The 21845-nt window shown below is 43.3% G+C and overlaps 1 protein-coding gene across 3 annotated transcripts in view; it reads left to right on the top strand.

Moving 5' to 3' along the window:
* Positions 1-15895, top strand: part of LOC139758518 (cytochrome P450 3A11-like) — a 58811-nt gene extending 42916 nt beyond the window's left edge. For all 3 annotated transcript variants that reach the window (XM_071680037.1, XM_071680035.1, XM_071680036.1), the window contains 5 exons: positions 58-276; positions 1396-1456; positions 3972-4162; positions 5063-5245; positions 15101-15895. In XM_071680037.1, coding sequence (XP_071536138.1) covers positions 58-276; positions 1396-1456; positions 3972-4162; positions 5063-5229 — 638 coding nt within the window. In that variant the 3' untranslated portion in view covers positions 5230-5245; positions 15101-15895. The remainder of the gene's footprint in view (positions 1-57; positions 277-1395; positions 1457-3971; positions 4163-5062; positions 5246-15100) is intronic.
* The last annotated feature ends 5950 nt before the right edge of the window (positions 15896-21845 follow it).

Here is a 21845-nt window from a genome sequence, read left to right as displayed (position 1 = left end):
CCATAGAGTGCTGGAGGTCATGTGATGTGGTAACTGTCCTCTCCCCTCCTCCTCCAGCCCTGAAGGACGTGACCATCGTGGCTCAATCCGTCATCTTCCTGGTGGTGGGTCACGAGACGACGGCCAACATGCTCGCCTTCACCACTTTTCTCTTGGCCAAACACCCGCACCAGCAGCGCCGCCTCCGTGAGGAGCTGCGCGCCCTCCTCAAGGAACATGGTTCCCTCTCTTACCAGACTGTCATGGAGGCCCCATTCCTGGACGCTTGTATATCAGGTAATGAACCATATCCCAGCCTAACCTGTTCCATATTCCCGTGCAACCTGTTCCATAGCCCCGTCTAAACTATTCAGTATCCCCGCCTAACCTGTTCCATATCCCTGACAATCCTTTTCCGCATCCCCGCTTAGCCTGTTCCATATCTGTCTAACCTGTTCCATATCCTCGCCTAACATTTTCCATATCGGCATCTAACTTGTACCATATCCCGGCCTAACCTGTTTCAAATCCCTGTCTAACCTGTTCCATGTTCCCGGCTGACCTGTTCCACATTCCCGGCTGACCTGTTCCATATCCCCATCTAACCAGTTTCGTATCTCCGTCTAACCCATTTCATATCCCCATCTAGCTACTCCATGTTTACATCTAACCTCTTCCATATCCCTGTGTAACCTGTTCTGTATCCACATCTAACCTGTGCCATATCCTCGTCAATCCTGTTCCATATCCCCGTCAATCCTGTTTCATATCCCCGTCTATCCTGTTCCATATTCCCATCTGATAACCTCTCTCATATCCCTACCCACACTATTCCATATCGACGTATAGCCTATTCCAAATCCTCGTCTTCCCTGTTTGTCTCCTGTGTACTGTCTGTGGACATACGTCTTTTCCTACACACATACACACATACACTTACACACACACACACCTAGCATATGCCGGGAGTGATGAATGGTAATAACATATGTTTACACAATGTTAAGAAACTGTTGGGAAAGACATAGTCTCTCCCCTTAGCATTCAAATGTTAATCAAAGATTGTAATCACAAGTGGAGAGTGAGAGAGTTCTGTGGCTCCTCTTGGGTATGTGAAACTACCTCGAAGTCATAGTGGTTATGAGTTGTTGATTTTAGGGGTACGGCCAACAGGTTTTAGCGTTACCATGCTAGGCTGCCACTTGTGTCACACCCCAACCTAACGCAAATATTGAAGTAAAGCCAGTTAAGACTAACTCCTTCAAGAAACAGATCATAAGGTTGTAAATATACGGAGAGAGAGAGAGAGAGAGAGAGAGAGAGAGAGAGAGAGAGAGGGGGGGGGGGGGGAATTTTGGGGTTCCCATGTTACTGTAATAAGAAACAGATCACCAGGAAGCTTCTTACCTTTTACAGAGTCGCTGAGGCTTCACCCACCGCTGGTGACCACTTTGCGGGAGTGTAGGAAGGACTACATGTGAGTATAGGGTTATCCAGTCAAGTACTGATACAGTTATGGCCTTACCACTTCAGTCATGACGTAAGGCAGTTATACATTGAAGTATTACATATATGACACAATGGACTACGGCTTTCATGCACGCTGGTCTGTTCAGTGTTGTCTTTGGAAATGTCACATTCCATCCTTGCTTAAGCTGTAGACATTCTTTGGCAATTGTTTGCACAGAATGCACGCGCTCACTGCAACAGTATTCTATCTTTTTCCATCATATCGATATTTTTTTTATTTCTTTATGCCGGAAGCCTTAATCACAAACAAATGTCTGCGTATTGGCCAGGTCTTGGAATATGAAAGGGTTCAAAAGAGGTAGTTTCTTGTTTTGGTGGACTGGAAAATCTCTTTTAAGTCACGTTGTAGGTGTCAGGAAAGACGTCACACGTTAAGGGCAACAAAACCATAGCAGCGTAGGGACCAAACCTGAGTTGTGTTTTTTTTTTCTAATGGCGACTCCGTAATCATGTGACGCAGTAGCTTACCGAGTAATTCCGTCGTATAAGAAAAAGCGGGGACACAAGGAGCCAGCTCTCGGGAGCAGAAAACCAAAGTAATATTTATTGAAGAGGGAAAGATAACCAACACTACGACGGTGTAAGGAAGGTGGGTCCAGTTGCTAGCTTCGACTGGAGTTGATTAGCTAGGCTTCTTTAGGGTCGACTCTAAAATAATGTATCTATAGCTAGAACCTCCAGAGATGTGATAGCCGTGCTCCATACAAGGTTGGGTCAGTCGTTTCTGTAATTGTAGCAGATGTAAAAAAGGGAAAAAAAAGCATCAGCAGAATTAATCACGTTTACGCTTGATGAGAGAGGGAGCAGAGAGAGGTCTCTTCCCCCAGGATCCTGTGAGGGGGCTAGGCCTCTCGCTTATTATCAAATCTTCGTTATTATTATATATTTATTTTGCTTTGTCGCTGTCTCCCGCGTCTGCGAATTAGCGCAAGGAAACAGACGAAAGAAATGGCCCAACCCACCCCCATACAAATGCACATACATACACGTCCACACACGCAAACATACACACCCATACATCCCAACGTACACACATACACAGACACATATATACACATGCACACAATTCACACTGTCTGCCCCTACTCATTCCCATCGCCACCCCGCCACACATGGAATAACATCCCCCTCCCCCCTCATGTGTGCGAGGTAGCGCTAGGAAAAGACAACAAAGGCCCCATTCGTTCACACTCAGTCTCCAGCTGTCATGCAATAATGCCCGAAACCACAGCTCCCCTTCCACATCCAGGCCCCACAGAACCTTCCATGGTTTACCCCAGACGCTCCACACGCCCTGATTCAATCCACTGACAGCACGTCGACCCCGGTATACCACATCGATCCAATTCACTCTATTCCTTGCCCGCCTTTCACCCTCCTGCATGCTCAGGCCCCGATCACTCAAAATCTTTTTCACTCCATCTTTCCACCTCCAATTTGGTCTCCCACTTCTCCTCGTTCCTTCCACCTCCGACACATATATCCTCTTGGTCAACCTTTCCTCACTCATTCACTCCATGTGACAATCCACCACGTCACTGGACGCCTCTGAGCGGCAGCCCTCGAACCTTGAGCTCAGATAAGTAGTGTAAGTTGAGCATTAACAGCCGAGATGTTTTATTTTATATTGTCCTTATAACTAAGAGCTACGCATGCCAGGCACGTTAATGCATCAGTAGAATCCTAATGTACTTACGATGATGATAATGAGTCGTCCGCTTAATAGAGGTTAGTCCGACCTTACGCAGCACAACTAATTTTCAACCAATATACATTAGAATTCTTTTACATTGTGGGAGCGTGAGCCGAAATTGCATCATGATGATAATGACCAATAGCTTCCTGGGCAATGAATTTGAACTCATTCCATGTCAAACACCACCATTATTTTCGTGGAAAAATAGGTACATCTGACTTGCATTATCTGCGCGGTAGTGTGTGCGTAGGAAATCAATCCTTAATATTATAATGTACGTTCCAGGCCAACAGATCTTATTTTATAGAAAATTTCTAGTTTCAGTATATGTGGTAATTCTTAGCGATCTTAGATTCTTTTTGTATCACTTCATGTCATTGGTGATAACTGATAACCTGAGTATCTTTTTGACAGTGAAAATTAAATGTCTTCCATTTATCTCTATAATCTTGACAGAGTAGTTACACTTTGAATTCCCAGTTCCTAAGTTTTTTATTTCCAGATCCAGTTTTTCTCTATCTCATGAAAAAATAGAAATTGGTGTTTACATAAACATTTTCTTTGTGGATTTCATAATCATTGCATTAAAAGTTATTTGTAAATGTAATCATAATAGCAACGAAACGGTATTAGTGTGATTGGATTCTAAAAGGAGTAGGAAAGCCGTATAATGGTAGGATTGTTTGATGTTTTGGAAGACGATACTGAAATGTCGACTAAATTTGTAGACAAAGTTAGGAAGTTGATTGTCTCTCGTGTCTTTCAGTCTGCCAGGCACTAACGTAGAAATCAAGAAGGGTCATCGGGTGAGCTTGCCCATCTGGTGTCTCCAGCATGACCCTCGCTACTGGTCCAACCCAGAGGAATTTTGCCCTGACCGTTTCCTGCCCGAGAATAAACCCAGTATCATACATGGGACTTACCTGCCCTTTGGTCTAGGTCCCAGGAATTGCATCGGTGAGTTTAGGACTTGTCTGCCGTTTGGTCTGGATTCCAGGAACTGTATTAATTAGTCTTAGATCTTCTGCCATCTGGTCAAGGTTCCAGGAATTGAATGGACGAGTTGAGGACCTGTCTCCCCTGTAGGCTTCATTCCACGAGCTATATGACAGTGTCTTGGACCTGTGTCTAAATCGATCGTAACGGTAAGCACTGCCTCAAGTCCAGAGGACCTGTCTGATGTTTAGTCCTGGTTGATTCTGTAAGCATTTTGTTGGTCTTTTGTATAAGATCTATATCAGTATATCTGTCGGTTGAGTCCTGGTTCATGCCTGCCCTGTGTTCCAGGACGTGACAGGGATGTGCACTCACGTGAGCTTTCAGTATTTAAGGACTTTTGTAGTTGTCAAGTGTCAGCTTGCGGATGTATCAACACCATTGATACGATGAACAGACTCCTACCCAGAAGATAACCACCTTACTGCGCTTGGTTACACGTCACGGGCCTGTTATGGTAGATAGGGAAAATATTCTATATTAATATTCTTACAGCAGGAGAGGCAATGTACTGAAGATGTAAAGAAAAATGTTTAGATTCATAATTTTTTTTTTTTTTTTACAAGAGAGGTATTACAAGACTCACCATTGTGCCAAGTGTTCGAAAACGTATATATTTTTACCTCAAAGTTCATATGTAGAAGCAGGCTAATTTAACATTGGTGCACCTCTGCGAAACTAAGGGATAAATACCTTGTTTACCGCAGATTATATCAATTAATTAAGTATTGGATGGGGTAAACAAACCTTTCAGGTAGCCATGTGAACATTAGGTTATAGGTAAAGATGTGAAGACTAGGCTATCAGTTGCTCGTCGTTATGTTGGGTTGGGATGACTAACTGAGATGTTTCCCCTGGCAGGGATGCGCTTCGCCCTGATGGAATCCAAGCTGGTGCTGGCCAGGACCGTGTTGGAGTTTGAGATGAGTCTAGCGCCTGGCCACGAGGAACTCGACCTCTCCATTGTCACCATGAAGCCCAAGGACGACTTAAAGCTCATCCTCACTCCCATTCCCGAGGACGACTAGCACACTCCTGGGTCAGGTTAGTCAAGGTTAGGAGGTCCGTGGGCACTCCTGAACCCTTGGTCACCCTTGTGAATCAGACTACACATACTACCACAATTATCGCTTTCAGTGTCGTTCCTTGAATATATGTATATAAATATTACCTAGAAGTAAGCAATCTCTTCAAGGCAAGGGGAGCAAGAATACTTCCCACGTATTCCCTGCATGTCGTAGAAGGCGACTAAAAGGGAAGGGAGCGGGAGGTTGGAAAACTTCCCCTCTCTTTTTTTTTTTTTTTTCTTTTTCCCAAAGGAAGGAACAGAGAAGGGGGCCGGGTGAGGATGTTTCCTCAGAGGCCCAGTCCTCTGTTCTTAACGCTACCTTGCTGAGGCGGGAAATGGCGAATAGTATAAAAAAAAATATATATATATATATATATATATATATATATATATATATATATATATATATATATATATATATATATATATATATATATATGAAGAAGGTGGTGAGAGGGTGGTGTGAGTAAGTGAGCTTGGGAAGGAGACTTGTGTGAGGAAGTACCAGGAGAGACTGAGTACAGAATGGAAAAAGGTGAGAACAATGGAAGTAAGGGGAGTGGGGGAGGAATGGGATGTGTTTAGGGAATCAGTGATGGATTGCGCAAAAGATGCTTGTGGCATGAGAAGAGTGGGAGGCGGGTTGATTAGAAAGGGTAGTGAGTGATGGGATGAAGAAGTAAGATTATTAGTGAAAGAGAAGAGAGAGGCATTTGGACGATTTTTGCAGGGAAAAAATGCAATTGAGTGGGAGATGTATAAAAGAAAGAGACAGGAGGTCAAGAGAAAGGTGCAAGAGGTGAAAAAGACGGCAAATGAGAGTTGGGGTGAGAGAGTATCATTATATTTTAGGGAGAATAAAAAGATGTTCCGGAAGGAGGTAAATAAAGTGCGTAAGACAAGGGAGCAAATGGGAACTTCAGTGAAGGGCGCAAATGGGGAGGTGATAACAAGTAGTGGTGATGTGAGAAGGAGATGGAGTGAGTATTTTGAAGGTTTGTTGAATGTGTTTGATGATAGAGTGGCAGATATAGGGTGTTTTGGTCGAGGAGGTGTGCAAAGTGAGAGGGTTAGAGAAAATGATTTGGTAAACAGAGAAGAGGTAGTAAAAGCTTTGCGGAAGATGAAAGCCGGCAAGGCAGCAGGTTTGGATGGTATTGCAGTGGAATTTATTAAAAAAGGGGGTGACTGTATTATTGACTGGTTGGTAAGGTTATTTAATGTATGTATGACTCATGGTGAGGTGCCTGAGGATTGGCGGAATGCGTGCATAGTGCCTTTGTACAAAGGCAAAGGGGATAAGAGTGAGTGCTCAAATTACAGAGGTATAAGTTTGTTGAGTATTCCTGGTAAATTATATGGGAGGGTATTGATTGAGAGGGTGAAGGCATGTACAGAGCATCAGATTGGGGAAGAGCAGTGTGGTTTCAGAAGTGGTAGAGGATGTGTGGATCAGGTGTTTGCTTTGAAGAATGTATGTGAGAAATACTTAGAAAAGCAAATGGATTTGTATGTAGCGTTTATGGATCTGGAGAAGGCATATGATAGAGTTGATAGAGATGCTCTGTGGAAGGTATTAAGAATATATGGTGTGGGAGGCAAGTTGTTGGAAGCAGTGAAAAGTTTTTATCGAGGATGTAAGGCATGTGTACGTGTAGGAAGAGAGGAAAGTGATTGGTTCTCAGTGAATGTAGGTTTGCGGCAGGGGTGTGTGATGTCTCCATGGTTGTTTAATTTGTTTATGGATGGGGTTGTTAGGGAGGTGAATGCAAGAGTTTTGGAAAGAGGGGCAAGTATGAAGTCTGTTGGGGATGAGAGAGCTTGGGAAGTGAGTCAGTTGTTGTTCGCTGATGATACAGCGCTGGTGGCTGATTCATGTGAGAAACTGCAGAAGCTTGTGACTGAGTTTGGTAGAGTGTGTGAAAGAAGAAAGTTAAGAGTAAATGTGAATAAGAGCAAGGTAATTAGGTACAGTAGGGTTGAGGGTCAAGTCAATTGGGAGGTGAGTTTGAATGGAGAAAAACTGGAGGAAGTGAAGTGTTTTAGATATCTGGGAGTGGATCTGGCAGCGGATGGAACCATGGAAGCGGAAGTGGATCATAGGGTGGGGGAGGGGGCGAAAATCCTGGGGGCCTTGAAGAATGTGTGGAAGTCGAGAACATTATCTCGGAAAGCAAAAATGGGTATGTTTGAAGGAATAGTGGTTCCAACAATGTTGTATGGTTGCGAGGCGTGGGCTATGGATAGAGTTGTGCGCAAGAGGATGGATGTGCTGGAAATGAGATGTTTGAGGACAATGTGTGGTGTGAGGTGGTTTGATCGAGTGAGTAACGTAAGGGTAAGAGAGATGTGTGGAAATAAAAAGAGCGTGGTTGAGAGAGCAGAAGAGGGTGTTTTGAAGTGGTTTGGGCACATGGAGAGGATGAGTGAGGAAAGATTGACCAAGAGGATATATGTGTCGGAGGTGGAGGGAACAAGGAGAAGAGGGAGACCAAATTGGAGGTGGAAAGATGGAGTGAAAAAGATTTTGTGTGATCGGGGCCTGAACATGCAGGAGGGTGAAAGGAGGGCAAGGAATAGAGTGAATTGGAGCGATGTGGTGTAACGGGGTTGACGTGCTGTCAGTGGATTGAAGCAGGGCATGTGAAGCGTCTGGGGTAAACCATAGAAAGCTGTGTAGGTATGTATATTTGCGTGTGTGGACGTATGTATATACATGTGTATGGGGGGGGTTGGGCCATTTCTTTCGTCTGTTTCCTTGCGCTACCTCGCAAACGCGGGAGACAGCGACAAAGTATAATAAAAGAAATAAAAATAATATATATATATATATATATATATATATATATATATATATATATATATATATATATATATATATATATATATATATATATATATTGGAAAGGATCACAATTTTGCGCGTGATCAAGATATTCCTATGAGTCCACGGACAAAATGAAACACGAAAAGTTCCCAAGTGCACTTTCGTGTAATAATCACATCATCAGGGGAGACACAAGAGAGAAATATAAGTCAGTTGATATACATCGAAGGGACAAAGCTAGGACGCCATTTGGTAAACATGCGATTATCTTGAACAATGGATTGTCAATGGATTAGACCAGGGCATTTGAAGCGTCTGGGGTAAACCATGGAAAGTTTTGTGGGGCCTGGTTGTGGAAAGGGAACTGTGGTTTCGGTGCATTATACATGACAGTTAGAGACTGAGTGTGAACGAATGTGGCCTTTGTTGTCTTTTCCTAGCACTACCTCGCACACATGCGGGGGGAGGGGTTGTCTTTTCATGTGTGGCGGGGTGGTGATGGGAATGGATAAGAGCAGACAGTATGAATTATGTACATGTGTATATATGTATAGGTCTGTGTGTGTGTATATATATATATATATATATATATATATATATATATATATATATATATATATACGTTGAGATGTATAGGTATGTATATGTGCGTGTGTGGACGTGTATGTATATACATGTGTATGTGGGTGAGTTGGGCCGTTCTTTCGTCTGTTTCCTTGCGCTACCTCGTAACGCGGGAGACAGCGACAAAGAATAATGAATATGAAATAAGTATATATATATATATATATATATATATATATATATATATATATATATATATATATATATATATATATATATATATATATATATACGTTGAGATGTATAGGTATGTATATGTGCGTGTGTGGACGTGTATGTATATACATGTGTATGTGGGTGAGTTGGGCCATTCTTTCGTCTGCTTCCTTGCGCTACCTCGTAACGCGGGAGACAGCGACAAAGAATAATGAATATGAAATAAGTATATTTTTTTTTTTTTTTTTTTTTTTTGCTTTGTCGCTGTCTCCCGCGTTTGCGAGGTAGCGCAAGGAAACAGACGAAAGAAATGGCCCAACCCACCCCCATACACATGCCTTGATTCAATCCACTGACAGCACGTCAACCCCGGTATACCACATCGCTCCAATTCACTCTATTCTTTGCCCTCCTTTCACCCTCCTGCATGTTCAGGCCCCGATCACACAAAATCTTTTTCATTCCATCTTTCCACCTCCAATTTGGTCTCCCTCTTCTCCTCGTTCCCTCCACCTCCGACACATATATCCTCTTGGTCAATCTTTCCTCACTCATTCTCTCCATGTGCCCAAACCACTTCAAAACACCCTCTTCTGCTCTCTCAACCACGCTCTTTTTATTTCCACACATCTCTCTTACCCTTACGTTACTCACTCGATCAAACCACCTCACACCTCACATTGTCCTCAAACACCTCATTTCCAGCACATCCATCCTCCTGCGCACAACTCTATCCATAGCCCACGCCTCGCAACCATACAACATTGTTGGAACCACTATTCCTTCAAACATACCCATTTTTGCTTTCCGAGATAATGTTCTCGACTTCCACACATTCTTCAAGGCCCCCAGAATTTTCGCCCCCTCCCCCACCCTATGATCCACTTCCGCTTCCATGGTTCCATCCGCTGCCAGATCCACTCCCAGATATCTAAAACACTTCACTTCCTCCAGTTTTTCTCCATTCAAACTCACCTCCCAATTGACTTGACCCTCAACCCTACTGTACCTAATAACCTTGCTCTTATTCACATTTACTCTTAACTTTCTTCTTCCACACACTTTACCAAACTCAGTCACCAGCTTCTGTAGTTTCTCACATGAATCAGCCACCAGTGCTGTATCATCAGCGAACAACAACTGACTCACTTCCCAAGCTCTCTCATCCCCAACAGACTTCATACTTGCCCCTCTTTCCAAAACTATATATATATATATATATATATATATATATATATATATATATATATATATATATATATATATATATATATATATATATATATATATATATATATATAGTGGCAGATATAGGGTGTTTTGGTCGAGGTGGTGTGCAAAGTGAGAGGGTTAGGGAAAATGATTTGGTAAACAGAGAAGAGGTAGTAAAAGCTTTGCGGAAGATGAAAGCCGGCAAGGCAGCAGGTTTGGATGGTATTGCAGTGGAATTTATTAAAAAAGGGGGTGACTGTATTGTTGACTGGTTGGTAAGGTTATTTAATGTATGTATGACTCATGGTGAGGTGCCTGAGGATTGGCGGAATGCGTGCATAGTGCCATTGTACAAAGGCAAAGGGGATAAGAGTGAGTGCTCAAATTACAGAGGTATAAGTTTGTTGAGTATTCCTGGTAAATTATATGGGAGGGTATTGATTGAGAGGGTGAAGGCATGTACAGAGCATCAGATTGGGGAAGAGCAGTGCGGTTTCAGAAGTGGTAGAGGATGTGTGGATCAGGTGTTTGCTTTGAAGAATGTATGTGAGAAATACTTAGAAAAGCAAATGGATTTGTATGTAGCATTTATGGATCTGGAGAAGGCATATGATAGAGTTGATAGAGATGCTCTGTGGAAGGTATTAAGAATATATGGTGTGGGAGGCAAGTTGTTAGAAGCAGTGAAAAGTTTTTATCGAGGATGTAAGGCATGTGTACGTGTAGGAAGAGAGGAAAGTGATTGGTTCTCAGTGAATGTAGGTTTGCGGCAGGGGTGTGTGATGTCTCCATGGTTGTTTAATTTGTTTATGGATGGGGTTGTTAGGGAGGTAAATGCAAGAGTCCTGGAAAGAGGGGCAAGTATGAAGTCTGTTGGGGATGAGAGAGCTTGGGAAGTGAGTCAGTTGTTGTTCGCTGATGATACAGCACTGGTGGCTGATTCATGTGAGAAACTGCAGAAGCTGGTGACTGAGTTTGGTAAAGTGTGTGGAAGAAGAAAGTTAAGAGTAAATGGGAATAAGAGCAAGGTTATTAGGTACAGTAGGGGTGAGGGTCAAGTCAATTGGGAGGTGAGTTTGAATGGAGAAAAACTGGAGGAAGTGAAGTGTTTTAGATATCTGGGAGTGGATCTGGCAGCGGATGGAACCATGGAAGCGGAAGTGGATCATAGGGTGGGGGAGGGGGCGAAAATTTTGGGAGCCTTGAAAAATGTGTGGAAGTCGAGAACATTATCTCGGAAAGCAAAAATGGGTATGTTTGAAGGAATAGTGGTTCCAACAATGTTGTATGGTTGCGAGGCGTGGGCTATGGATAGAGATGTGCGCAGGAGGATGGATGTGCTGGAAATGAGATGTTTGAGGACAATGTGTGGTGTGAGGTGGTTTGATCGAGTAAGTAACGTAAGGGTAAGAGAGATGTGTGGAAATAAAAAGAGCGTGGTTGAGAGAGCAGAAGAGGGTGTTTTGAAATGGTTTGGGCACATGGAGAGAATGAGTGAGGAAAGATTGACCAAGAGGATATATGTGTCGGAGGTGGAGGGAACGAGGAGAAGAGGGAGACCAAATTGGAGGTGGAAAGATGGAGTGAAAAAGATTTTGTGTGATCGGGGCCTGAACATGCAGGAGGGTGAAAGGAGGGCAAGGAATAGAGTGAATTGGAGCCATGTGGTATACAGGGGTTGACGTGCTGTCAGTGGATTGAATCAAGGCATGTGAAGCGTCTGGGGTAAACCATGGAAAGCTGTGTAGGTATGTATATTTGCGTGTGTGGACGTGTGTATGTACATGTGTATGGGGGGGGGGGGGGTTGGGCCATTTCTTTCGTCTGTTTCCTTGCGCTACCTCGCAAACGCGGGAGACAGCGACAAAGTATAAAAAAAAAAAAAAAAAAAAAAAAATATATATATATATATATATATATATATATATCATTTATTCATTATACTTTGTTGCTCTGTCCCGCGTTAGCGAGGTAGCGCAAGGAAACAGACGAAAGAATGGCCCAACCCACCCACGTACACATGTATATACATACACGTCCACACACGCACATATATATACCTATACATCTTTTTTTTTTTATACTAATTGCCATTTCCCGCATTAGCGAGGTAGCGTTAAGAACAGAGGATGAGGACTGGGCCTTTGAGGGAATATCCTCACCTGGCCCCTTTCTCTGTTTCATCTTTTTTTTTTTTTTTTTCCCTAAAGAAGAAACCTATATATCTTAACGTATACATATATATACACACAGAGACATATACATATATACACATGTGCATAATTCATACTGTCTGCCCTTATTCATTCCCCTCGTCACCCCACCACACATGAAATGAAAACCCCCTCCCTCTGCATGTGCGCGAGGTAGTGCTAGGAAAAGACAATAAAGGCCACATTCGTTCACACTCAGTCTCTAGCTGTCGTGTATAATGCACCGAAACCACAGCTCCCTTTCCACATCCAGGCCCCACAAAACTTTCCATGGTTTACCCCAGACGCTTCACATGCCCTGGTTGAATCCATTGACAGTACGTCCACCCCGGTATACCACATCGTTCCAATTCACTCTATTCCTTACACGCCTTTCACCCTCCCGCATGTTCAGGCCCTGATCACTCAAAATCTTTCTCACTCCATCTTTCCATCTCCAATTTGGTCTCCCACTTCTCCTCGTTCCCTCCACCTCTGACATATATATCCTCTTTGTCAATCTTTCCTCACTCATTCTCTCCATGTGACCAAACCATTTCAAAACACCCTCTTCTGCTCTCTCAACCACACTCTTTTTATAACCACACATCTCTCTTACCCTTTCATTACTTACTCAATCAAACCACTTCACACCACGTATTGTCCTGAAACATATCATTTTCAGCACATCCACCCTCCTTCGCACAACTCTATCTATAGCCCACGCCTCACAACCATATAACATTGTTGAAACCACTATTCCTTCAAACATACCCATTTTTGCTTTCCAAGATAACGTTCTCGACTTCCACACATTTTTCAACGCTCCCAGAACCTTTGCCCCCTCCCCCATCCTATGATTCACTTCCGCTACCATGGTTCCATCCGCTGCCAAATCCACTCCCAGATATCTAAAACACTTCACTTCCTCCAGTTTTCTCCATTCAAACTCACCTCCCAGTTGACTTGTCCCTCAACCAAAACATGTTTTGCACAATCACATGTTTACCAAATGGCGTCCTAGCTTCGTCTCTTCGATGTATATCAACTGCCTGTTATATTTCTCTCTTGTGTCTCCCCTGATGATGTGATTATTACACGAAAGTGCACTTGGGAACTTTTCGTGTTTCATTTTCCCCGTGGACTCATAGGAATATCTTGATCACGCGCAAAAACTGTGATCCTTTCCAATATATATATATACATATATATATATATATATATATATATATATATATATATATATATATATATATATATATATATATATATGTGTGTGTGTGTGTGTGTGTGTGTGTTTATATATGTACAAAGTGCATATGAACGCGCACCTTTATAGAACATACAAACCTCCTTTTATGAAGGTGCGTGTTCATATGCACGTTGTTCGTATTCATATACCTCCGCGTTGTACAGTTAGCTTCGGTAAAATGCTATCTGCTGGCTGTGTGAGCTTGATTGGAAATGACCGGTGTAGACACGGTTGCTCACCAACGTGAGACGAATGGTATTCGAGTACACAGTATTCGAATAGTCATTTCCCTGTTAGGGACGATCATACCCTAGCGGTAGCGCTCCCGCCTGTTGCACAGGGGTCCCGGGTTCGATCCTGGCTGTTGAAGGTTTGTATGATATATATATATATATATATATATTTTTATATTTTTATTATACTTTGTCGCTGTCTCCCGCGTTTTCGAGGTAGCGCAAGGAAACAGACGAAAGAAATGGCCCCCCCCATACACATGTATATACATACGCCCACACACGCAAATATACATACCTACACAGCTTTCCATGGTTTACCCCAGATGCTTCACATGCCTTGATTCAATCCACTGACAGCACGTCAACCCCGGTATACCACATCGCTCCAATTCACTCTATTCCTTGCCCTCCTTTCACCCTCCTGCATGTTCAGGCCCCGATCACACAAAATCTTTTTCACTCCATCTTTCCACCTCCAATTTGGTCTCCCTCTTCTCCTTGTTCCCTCCACCTCCGACACATATATCCTCTTGGTCAATCTTTCCTCACTCATCCTCTCCATATGCCCAAACCACTTCAAAACACCCTCTTCTGCTCTCTCAACCACGCTCTTTTTATTTCCACACATCTCTCTTACCCTTACGTTGCTCACTCGATCAAACCACCTCACACCACACATTGTCCTCAAACATCTCATTTCCAGCACATCCATCCTCCTGCGCACAACTCTATCCATAGCCCACGCCTCGCAACCATACAACATTGTTGGAACCACTATTCCTTCAAACATACCCATTTTTGCTTTCCGAGATAATGTTCTCGACTTCCACACATTCTTCAATACATATATATATATGTATATTTAATTCAAGCTCTGCAAATGATTTCCACAAGGAGCTCCGACATTAAGCATTAAGGCATTAAGATCCGGTCAAAGGTAAACTTTACATAAAGTACGCTTGAAGTCCACAAGTAACATCAAATGCGCCTCCAGCTGTGCACATTACGATTATTTGCTTACTCACCTCTCACTGTTTCTCATCCCTTCCACTGTCACAAATAGCCTTGAAAGGACCCACTGGTATGCTGCTGCTGTATGTACTGTCTAAGTTTTGAAAGATCACAATATCAAGTTCTTTAACGCTGAAAGTGAGGCAAGGTTTTGAAGTTTCGTTTACCGTGAAACAGAATTCATGTTTGAACAGACCTTCATACTTCCTCCTGTTAGAAATGTATGTCGTTAACATTAATGACCTCCTCCAAGCCTAGCAATTTTTAAAACGCTTAATGTATGCCGGTTTTGTTCAAGCCCCCACAACTGTTTATCGCAGGTGGTTCGTGATGGCAATGGAGTGACTCCAACGGACCCACACGGAAGTTGTCCTGCAGCTGACCTAGTGACGTGTACCGTTTGGACACGAGATAAACACCCGGTCAGCTCAGATGTCAAATTTGGAAGATCTCTGAGAGACGACAGAGGAATAACCAGACTTTGTTTCTACTTGGTGGACTAATTTAGCCGTTGATACTCAACATAGAGGCTAAGTTATTTTCATGTGTTAGTATTGTTTCTCTGTGATTGCAGTATTCTATTAATATTGTACCATCACTTCCAATTATAGTTAAATTATGATTGGTAGTATCTTGATGTTATCTTAATATTATGCAAATTGATTATGTATATATCCTATAATATTGTTATGTAACTTGATTTACGTTGGTAGTAGATGAAGGAGTGCCACTAGTAAAAGTATATTCTACAGACAGGAGGTAAAAGAGTTTACAAGTAACTTAAAAATGAGCATAGAAACATATGGTATTCTGGGGCAACTGTTCGCTATCGTGTCAGTTGGCTTTAAGTTTATCCAGCAAATAGTAGTTGAGATTTCCAAAATGCAGAGAATCTACGAGTGATGAATACAGTGAGGAAAGGTTTACGGAAGTAGCCATGTCTCCAGAAGAATATCAAGCGAAAGCCATGTTTGGTTTTTTCTTTCTTGCTCTGCTATTACACCTGCTGCTGTTGTTTAACGGCCAGCGACCTATGTAAGGTCATTAGGCCTGCAACCCTGTTTGATTTTTGACTGTGTAAAATCCCTACCTAATAAAGACATCAATACCTATAAGTACTACCTATCCTATAGGAAAAAACAAAAAGATTGGGATAAAAGTTGGTAAGTGCTTATTGTGTGGACGTGGCACAAACACCACCTAGTGGGCACAACATCCACTGGTGCAGCTGCCAGAAGGTCTGCCAAAGTGAAAGGATAGATTAGAGATAATCCTTCACCATAACATAGAACATACATATAAAATATAACATAATGGCTTCGGCAACTCGTCAGCTGGACACCATAACGAAACCAACCCTAGGCCGAACCAGCCCCGATCCTGGCCAGCAGCATAATGAGCGAATTGCTTCGTCCACCACACAACCAGCCCAGAGCGAAAGCAGCCACAGCCCGAAGCCAACTCCGGCACAAAAGAGTCGAACCAACGAACCACCTTATATCATGATTGTTTCCGTTTCCTTGAGCAAGATAAACGACTGGTTGATTATGTTGTTATCATCACCAAGTAGATGGTAGATGGTGAAGTTGGTTTTCTTGTTCTTGAAATATTCTATCAGCTTCGTCTTGTTGTCATGATGTTTCGTGCACTGTGTGAGCACATTGTCTATTGTCAGATTTGATTCGCAGGTTTCGCATCTTGTTGGAAAGTTTTTGTACAGGGACGTAGGTGGGTGTTGTGTGTGATGTATGGTTGTAGGTGGGTGTTGTGTGTGATGTATGGTTGTAGGTGGGTGTTGTGTGTGATGTATGGCTGTAGGTGGGTGCTGTGTGTGATGTATAGTTGTAGGTGGGTGTTGTGTGTGATGTATAGTTGTAGGTGGGTGTTGTGTGTGATGCATGGTTGTAGGTGGGTGTTGTGTGTGATGTATGGTTGTAGGTGGGTGTTGTGTGTGATGTATAGTTGTAGGTGGGTGTTGTGTGTGATGTATGGTTGTAGGTGGGTGTTGTGTGTGATGTATAGTTGTAGGTGGGTGTTGTGTGTGATGTATGGTTGTAGGTGGGTGTTGTGTGTGATGTATGGTTGTAGGTGGGTGTTGTGTGTGATGTATGGTTGTAGGTGGGTGTTGTGTGTGATGTATAGTTGTAGGTGGGTGTTGTGTGTGATGTATGGTTGTAGGTGGGTGTTGTGTGTGATGTATAGTTGTAGGTGGGTGTTGTGTGTGATGTATGGTTGTAGGTGGGTGTTGTGTGTGATGTATGGTTGTAGGAGGGTGTTGTGTGTGATGTATGGTTGTAGGTGGGTGTTGTGTGTGATGTATGGTTGTAGGTGGGTGTTGTGTGTGATGTATGGTTGTAGGTGGGTGTTGTGTGTGATGTATGGTTGTAGGTGGGTGTTGTGTATGATGTATGGTTGTAGGTGGGTGTTGTGTGTGATGTATGGTTGTAGGTGGGTGTTGTGTGTGATGTATGGTTGTAGGTGGGTGTTGTGTGTGATGTATGGTTGTAGGTGGGTGTTGTGTGTGATGTATGGTTGTAGGTGGGTGTTGTGTGTGATGTATGGTTGTAGGTGGGTGTTGTGTATGATGTATGGTTGTAGGTGGGTGTTGTGTGTGATGTATGGTTGTAGGTGGGTGTTGTGTGTGATGTATGGTTGTAGGTGGGTGTTGTGTGTGATGTATGGTTGTAGGTGGGTGTTGTGTGTGATGTATGGTTGTAGGTGGGTGTTGTGTGTGATGTATGGCTGTAGGTGGGTGCTGTGTGTGATGTATAGTTGTAGGTGGGTGTTGTGTGTGATGTATAGTTGTAGGTGGGTGTTGTGTGTGATGCATGGTTGTAGGTGGGTGTTGTGTGTGATGTATAGTTGTAGGTGGGTGTTGTGTGTGATGCATGGTTGTAGGTGGGTGTTGTGTGTGATGTATAGTTGTAGGTGGGTGTTGTGTGTGATGTATGGTTGTAGGTGGGTGTTGTGTGTGATGTATAGTTGTAGGTGGGTGTTGTGTGTGATGTATGGTTGTAGGTGGGTGTTGTGTGTGATGTATAGTTGTAGGTGGGTGTTGTGTGTGATGTATAGTTGTAGGTGGGTGTTGTGTGTGATGTATAGTTGTAGGTGGGTGTTGTGTGTGATGCATGGTTGTAGGTAGGTGTTGTGTGTGATGTATAGTTGTAGGTAGGTGTTGTGTGTTGTGTATAGTTGTAGGTGGGTGTTGTAGGTACAGTTGAGACGTAGACGGGCCAGGACGACTTCCTCTCTTCTATTCTTCCTGTACCACCAGGTCGTCCAGTCCGCTACTTGTGGTTTATATTTTCTTGGTATAGTCAGGCTGGTCCACTGACTTTGCCACAGAAGAAATATTGAATCCTTTCCCAAGGAAAAGCAGGAGCCCAGCTCCCGAGGGATCGGAACCACCTCCTCGAGTTCTGAGGTCGACCTAGCCAACCGGTCTGCCTGTTCATTGTTGCCGTAAATGTTACAATGACCCGCCAGCCAGCCTCCCAGATCAAGATGATATCTTTATTACATGAATTTAGTTTATCAATGATGTTGCCCTGAATTTCATTTGACTCGGTATAACCCAAGTTTATAGCATTAAGTGCTGACAATGAATCTGTAAAAATGACTGATTTAATATGAATTGAATTAATTATATAATCTATGGCCTTGTTAATAGCCAATAATTCCGCGCAGAAGACAGATGTATGGTTCAGTAGCTGTACCGAAGAGAATATTCATTCGCCCACACACTTGCACCCACACACTCACCTGTCTTGGAGCCATTTGTGTAGAAGTGGACATATGATAAATGATCCATGATGACATGACGGAATCTCTGGTGTACCTCACTCTCCGGCACGTTCCTTTTCGCCACAAGGAGCCAGTTAGTTGTAGTTTTTATTTTTGGCTGTTCTCAGGGAGGTAGTTTCTTTCTGACCAGCGTGTCCACGTCTTGCACTTTCAGACCAGATTTCTCTCTGAGGAAGTGTATTCTGAGGGCCAGGGGCCTGACGCCTCTCCTGACGAACTGTTCACATTGTTGTGCCAGGCGCCAGGCAGTAGTGTGTCTTCTCCTGGTCATCACAATACCACACTTTAACGTTAATTCATTTTAACGCAGCCGGAGAGGGGGTACACTTGCCTCAACTTGCAGTCGCAGAACTCTGGTACATGACAGAGCTCCAAGACAGTGGCAGGTATTTATTCTGTAGCACATCCAATATTCTCAAGGTACAGTCGCTCGCCGAAGCATACACCTGAGAGCCATAGTTCAGTTTACTTGTAATAATGACCTTGTACAACATTGATAAAGATTTCCTGTCGGCTCCCCCAGAGATACTTAAGAATATTTAACCGTTTATAAATATTTGTAATCAAATAATCTAAGTGGTTTTTTTTTCTCCAATTCAATTTTTGGTCAGTGTAACGCAAGGAATCTTACATTATTACAAAAGGGAATCGGGTTCTTCTCTGATTTTAGCTGCAAATTCGGGATTCTATTTTTACGGGTAAAAACATCCGCGACACTTTTACTTGGTGAAAACTTCCATCTCCACTGTAGTGCCACCCAACGTTAAACTTCCATCCCCACTGTAGTGCCACCCAACGTTAAACTTCCATCCCCACTGTAGCGCCACCCAACGTTAAACTTCCATCCCCACTGTAGTGCCACCCAACGTTAAACTTTCATCCCCACTGTAGTGCCACCCAACGTTAAACTTCCATCCCCACTGTAGCGCCACCCAACGTTAAACTTCCATCCCCACTGTAGCGCCACCCAACGTTAAACTTCCATCCCCACTGTAGTGCCACCCAACGTTAAACTTCCATCCCCACTGTAGCGCCACCCAACGTTAAACTTCCATCCCCACTGTAGCGCCACCCAACGTTAAACTTCCATCCCCACTGTAGTGCCACCCAACGTTAAACTTCCATCCCCACTGTAGCGCCACCCAACGTTAAACTTCCATCCCCACTGTAGCGCCACCCAACGTTAAACTTCCATCCCCACTGTAGCGCCACCCAACGTTAAACTTCCATCTCCACTGTAGTGCCACCCAACGTTAAACTTCCATCCCCACTGTAGTGCCACCCAACGTTAAACTTCCATCCCCACTGTAGCGCCACCCAACGTTAAACTTCCATCCCCACTGTAGCGCCACCCAACGTTAAACTTCCATCCCCACTGTAGCGCCACCCAACGTTAAACTTCCATCTCCACTGTAGTGCCACCCAACGTTAAACTTCCATCCCCACTGTAGCGCCACCCAACGTTAAACTTCCATCCCCACTGTAGCGCCACCCAACGTTAAACGGATTCAAGTGTAATTTGAACCCGCTCAGCCGAAAATTGTGCAACAGGCGAGGATGTGCCATATTGCACAATCATCAGCATAAAGTGAGTCAGGTGTCGAGGGATGGGAGCTGGAGACGCTTTATCCTTGATCATAATATTAGATAATGTTGGGCTCAAAACGCTGCCTTGCGGCACCCCATTTTCTTGGACAAATATGTCCGAGATTACATTTGATGCAGTAAGCCTGACACTGAATGTTCTGTCATGTAAGAAATTGTTTATAAAACAGGAAAAGAACCTCTTAAACCAATAGCATAAAGTTTGCTTAAGATTCCGTTTAGTCATGTCATGTAAAAGGCTTTTTCCAAATTTAAAAAGAACTGCAGGTCAAAAATCTTTCTTTATAAAAGTATCTCAAAAATGTTATGTTCTAAATTCATTACACGATCCATTGCGCTTCTGTGTTTGCGGAATGCACACTGTTGATCATCTAATAAATTTTGCGATTCTAATAAAAAAGAATCCTTTTATTAACCATTCTTTCCATGACCTTGCAAATGCAGCTCGTCAACGCAATAGGTCGAAACGAATTGATAATCATAAGGCGTCCAGAACCTTTAGGATGGGGATGACGTGCGCAAAGCGCCATGAGTTTGGAAACGTTCGAGACGTCCAAATCTCATTGTACAATGCTAACACCTTAGTCAGGTTGGCTTGACGAAGATGGTGGATCATCTCGTAGGTTATCCCGCTGGGTCCTGGGCTGGAACCGTTGCAGGATTTCAGGACAAGAAGTAATTCTTTAGGAGTAAATGCATTATTATATGGCATAGTGTCATCTTCTGTGGCAAAGTCAGTCACTGTCTGCTCGGCTTGACGTTTGTGAGGTACAAATCGTCGATCGTAACTGGCCGAGCTACTTATGTCTGAGAATCTCCTGGCGATAGCGTTGGCTATGTCAACTGGGTCGTCTATGGTGCCGTCTTGCGTGGTGAGTTGAGGGATGGATGGTTGTTTATATTTTCTGTTCATTTTCTTTATTGTGGACCAGACCTGACTGCTGAGTGTGTCCTTATTGTGGACCAGACCTGACTGCTGGGTGTGTCCTTATTAACAGTTGAAACCTAACCACACCAGAAGTCTCTTCTGGCTTGTCTTATTGTTCTCCTTGCCTGAGCTCTCGCTTGTTGATATATAATGAAGTTGTTATCTGAGGCTTTTTGTCGACCATCCTATATCTGCTATTGCGATCACATTTCGGCAATCTGGTGTCCACCAAGGAACTCTGTGCTTTGTGGACATTGTAGGGATCTTAGGAATAGAGGCCTCAGCAGCCCGCAGGATGGTATTGGTTACATTATTGACACAAAGTATTGACCTTTGTGTCAATGTCATCTCCGGATATATCTAGGACGGCTCGTCTTGAGAATGACCCCCAGTCTGCTTTCTTATAACTGAATCTAATGAGAGACGGTCTGGTACTATTGTCGCATGTATAAGACAGATTGAGAAGTGGTCACTTCCCAAGGAGTCGTCATAAGTACCTCAGGTGATGTCATTTAGTATATCCAGGGATGACAAAGATAGGTCGATGGCTGAGACGTTTCCTGTCCGATCATCTACACGAGTTCCACTACCATCGTTCAGAAGAGAGAGATTACAGTTGATGATATAATTTATCATTTGTTTCCCACGAGAGTCTGCCCGTATACTTCCCCACTGATGATGATGATGATGAACGTTGAAGTCTCCAAGAATTAGTTTTGTGTGGGGTA

This window comes from Panulirus ornatus, chromosome 30 (genome assembly GCF_036320965.1).
Source record: "Panulirus ornatus isolate Po-2019 chromosome 30, ASM3632096v1, whole genome shotgun sequence".
Classification (NCBI taxonomy): domain Eukaryota; kingdom Metazoa; phylum Arthropoda; class Malacostraca; order Decapoda; family Palinuridae; genus Panulirus; species Panulirus ornatus.
Note: the sequence above shows the minus strand (reverse complement) of the source record. Positions and strands in the feature narration are given on the sequence as shown.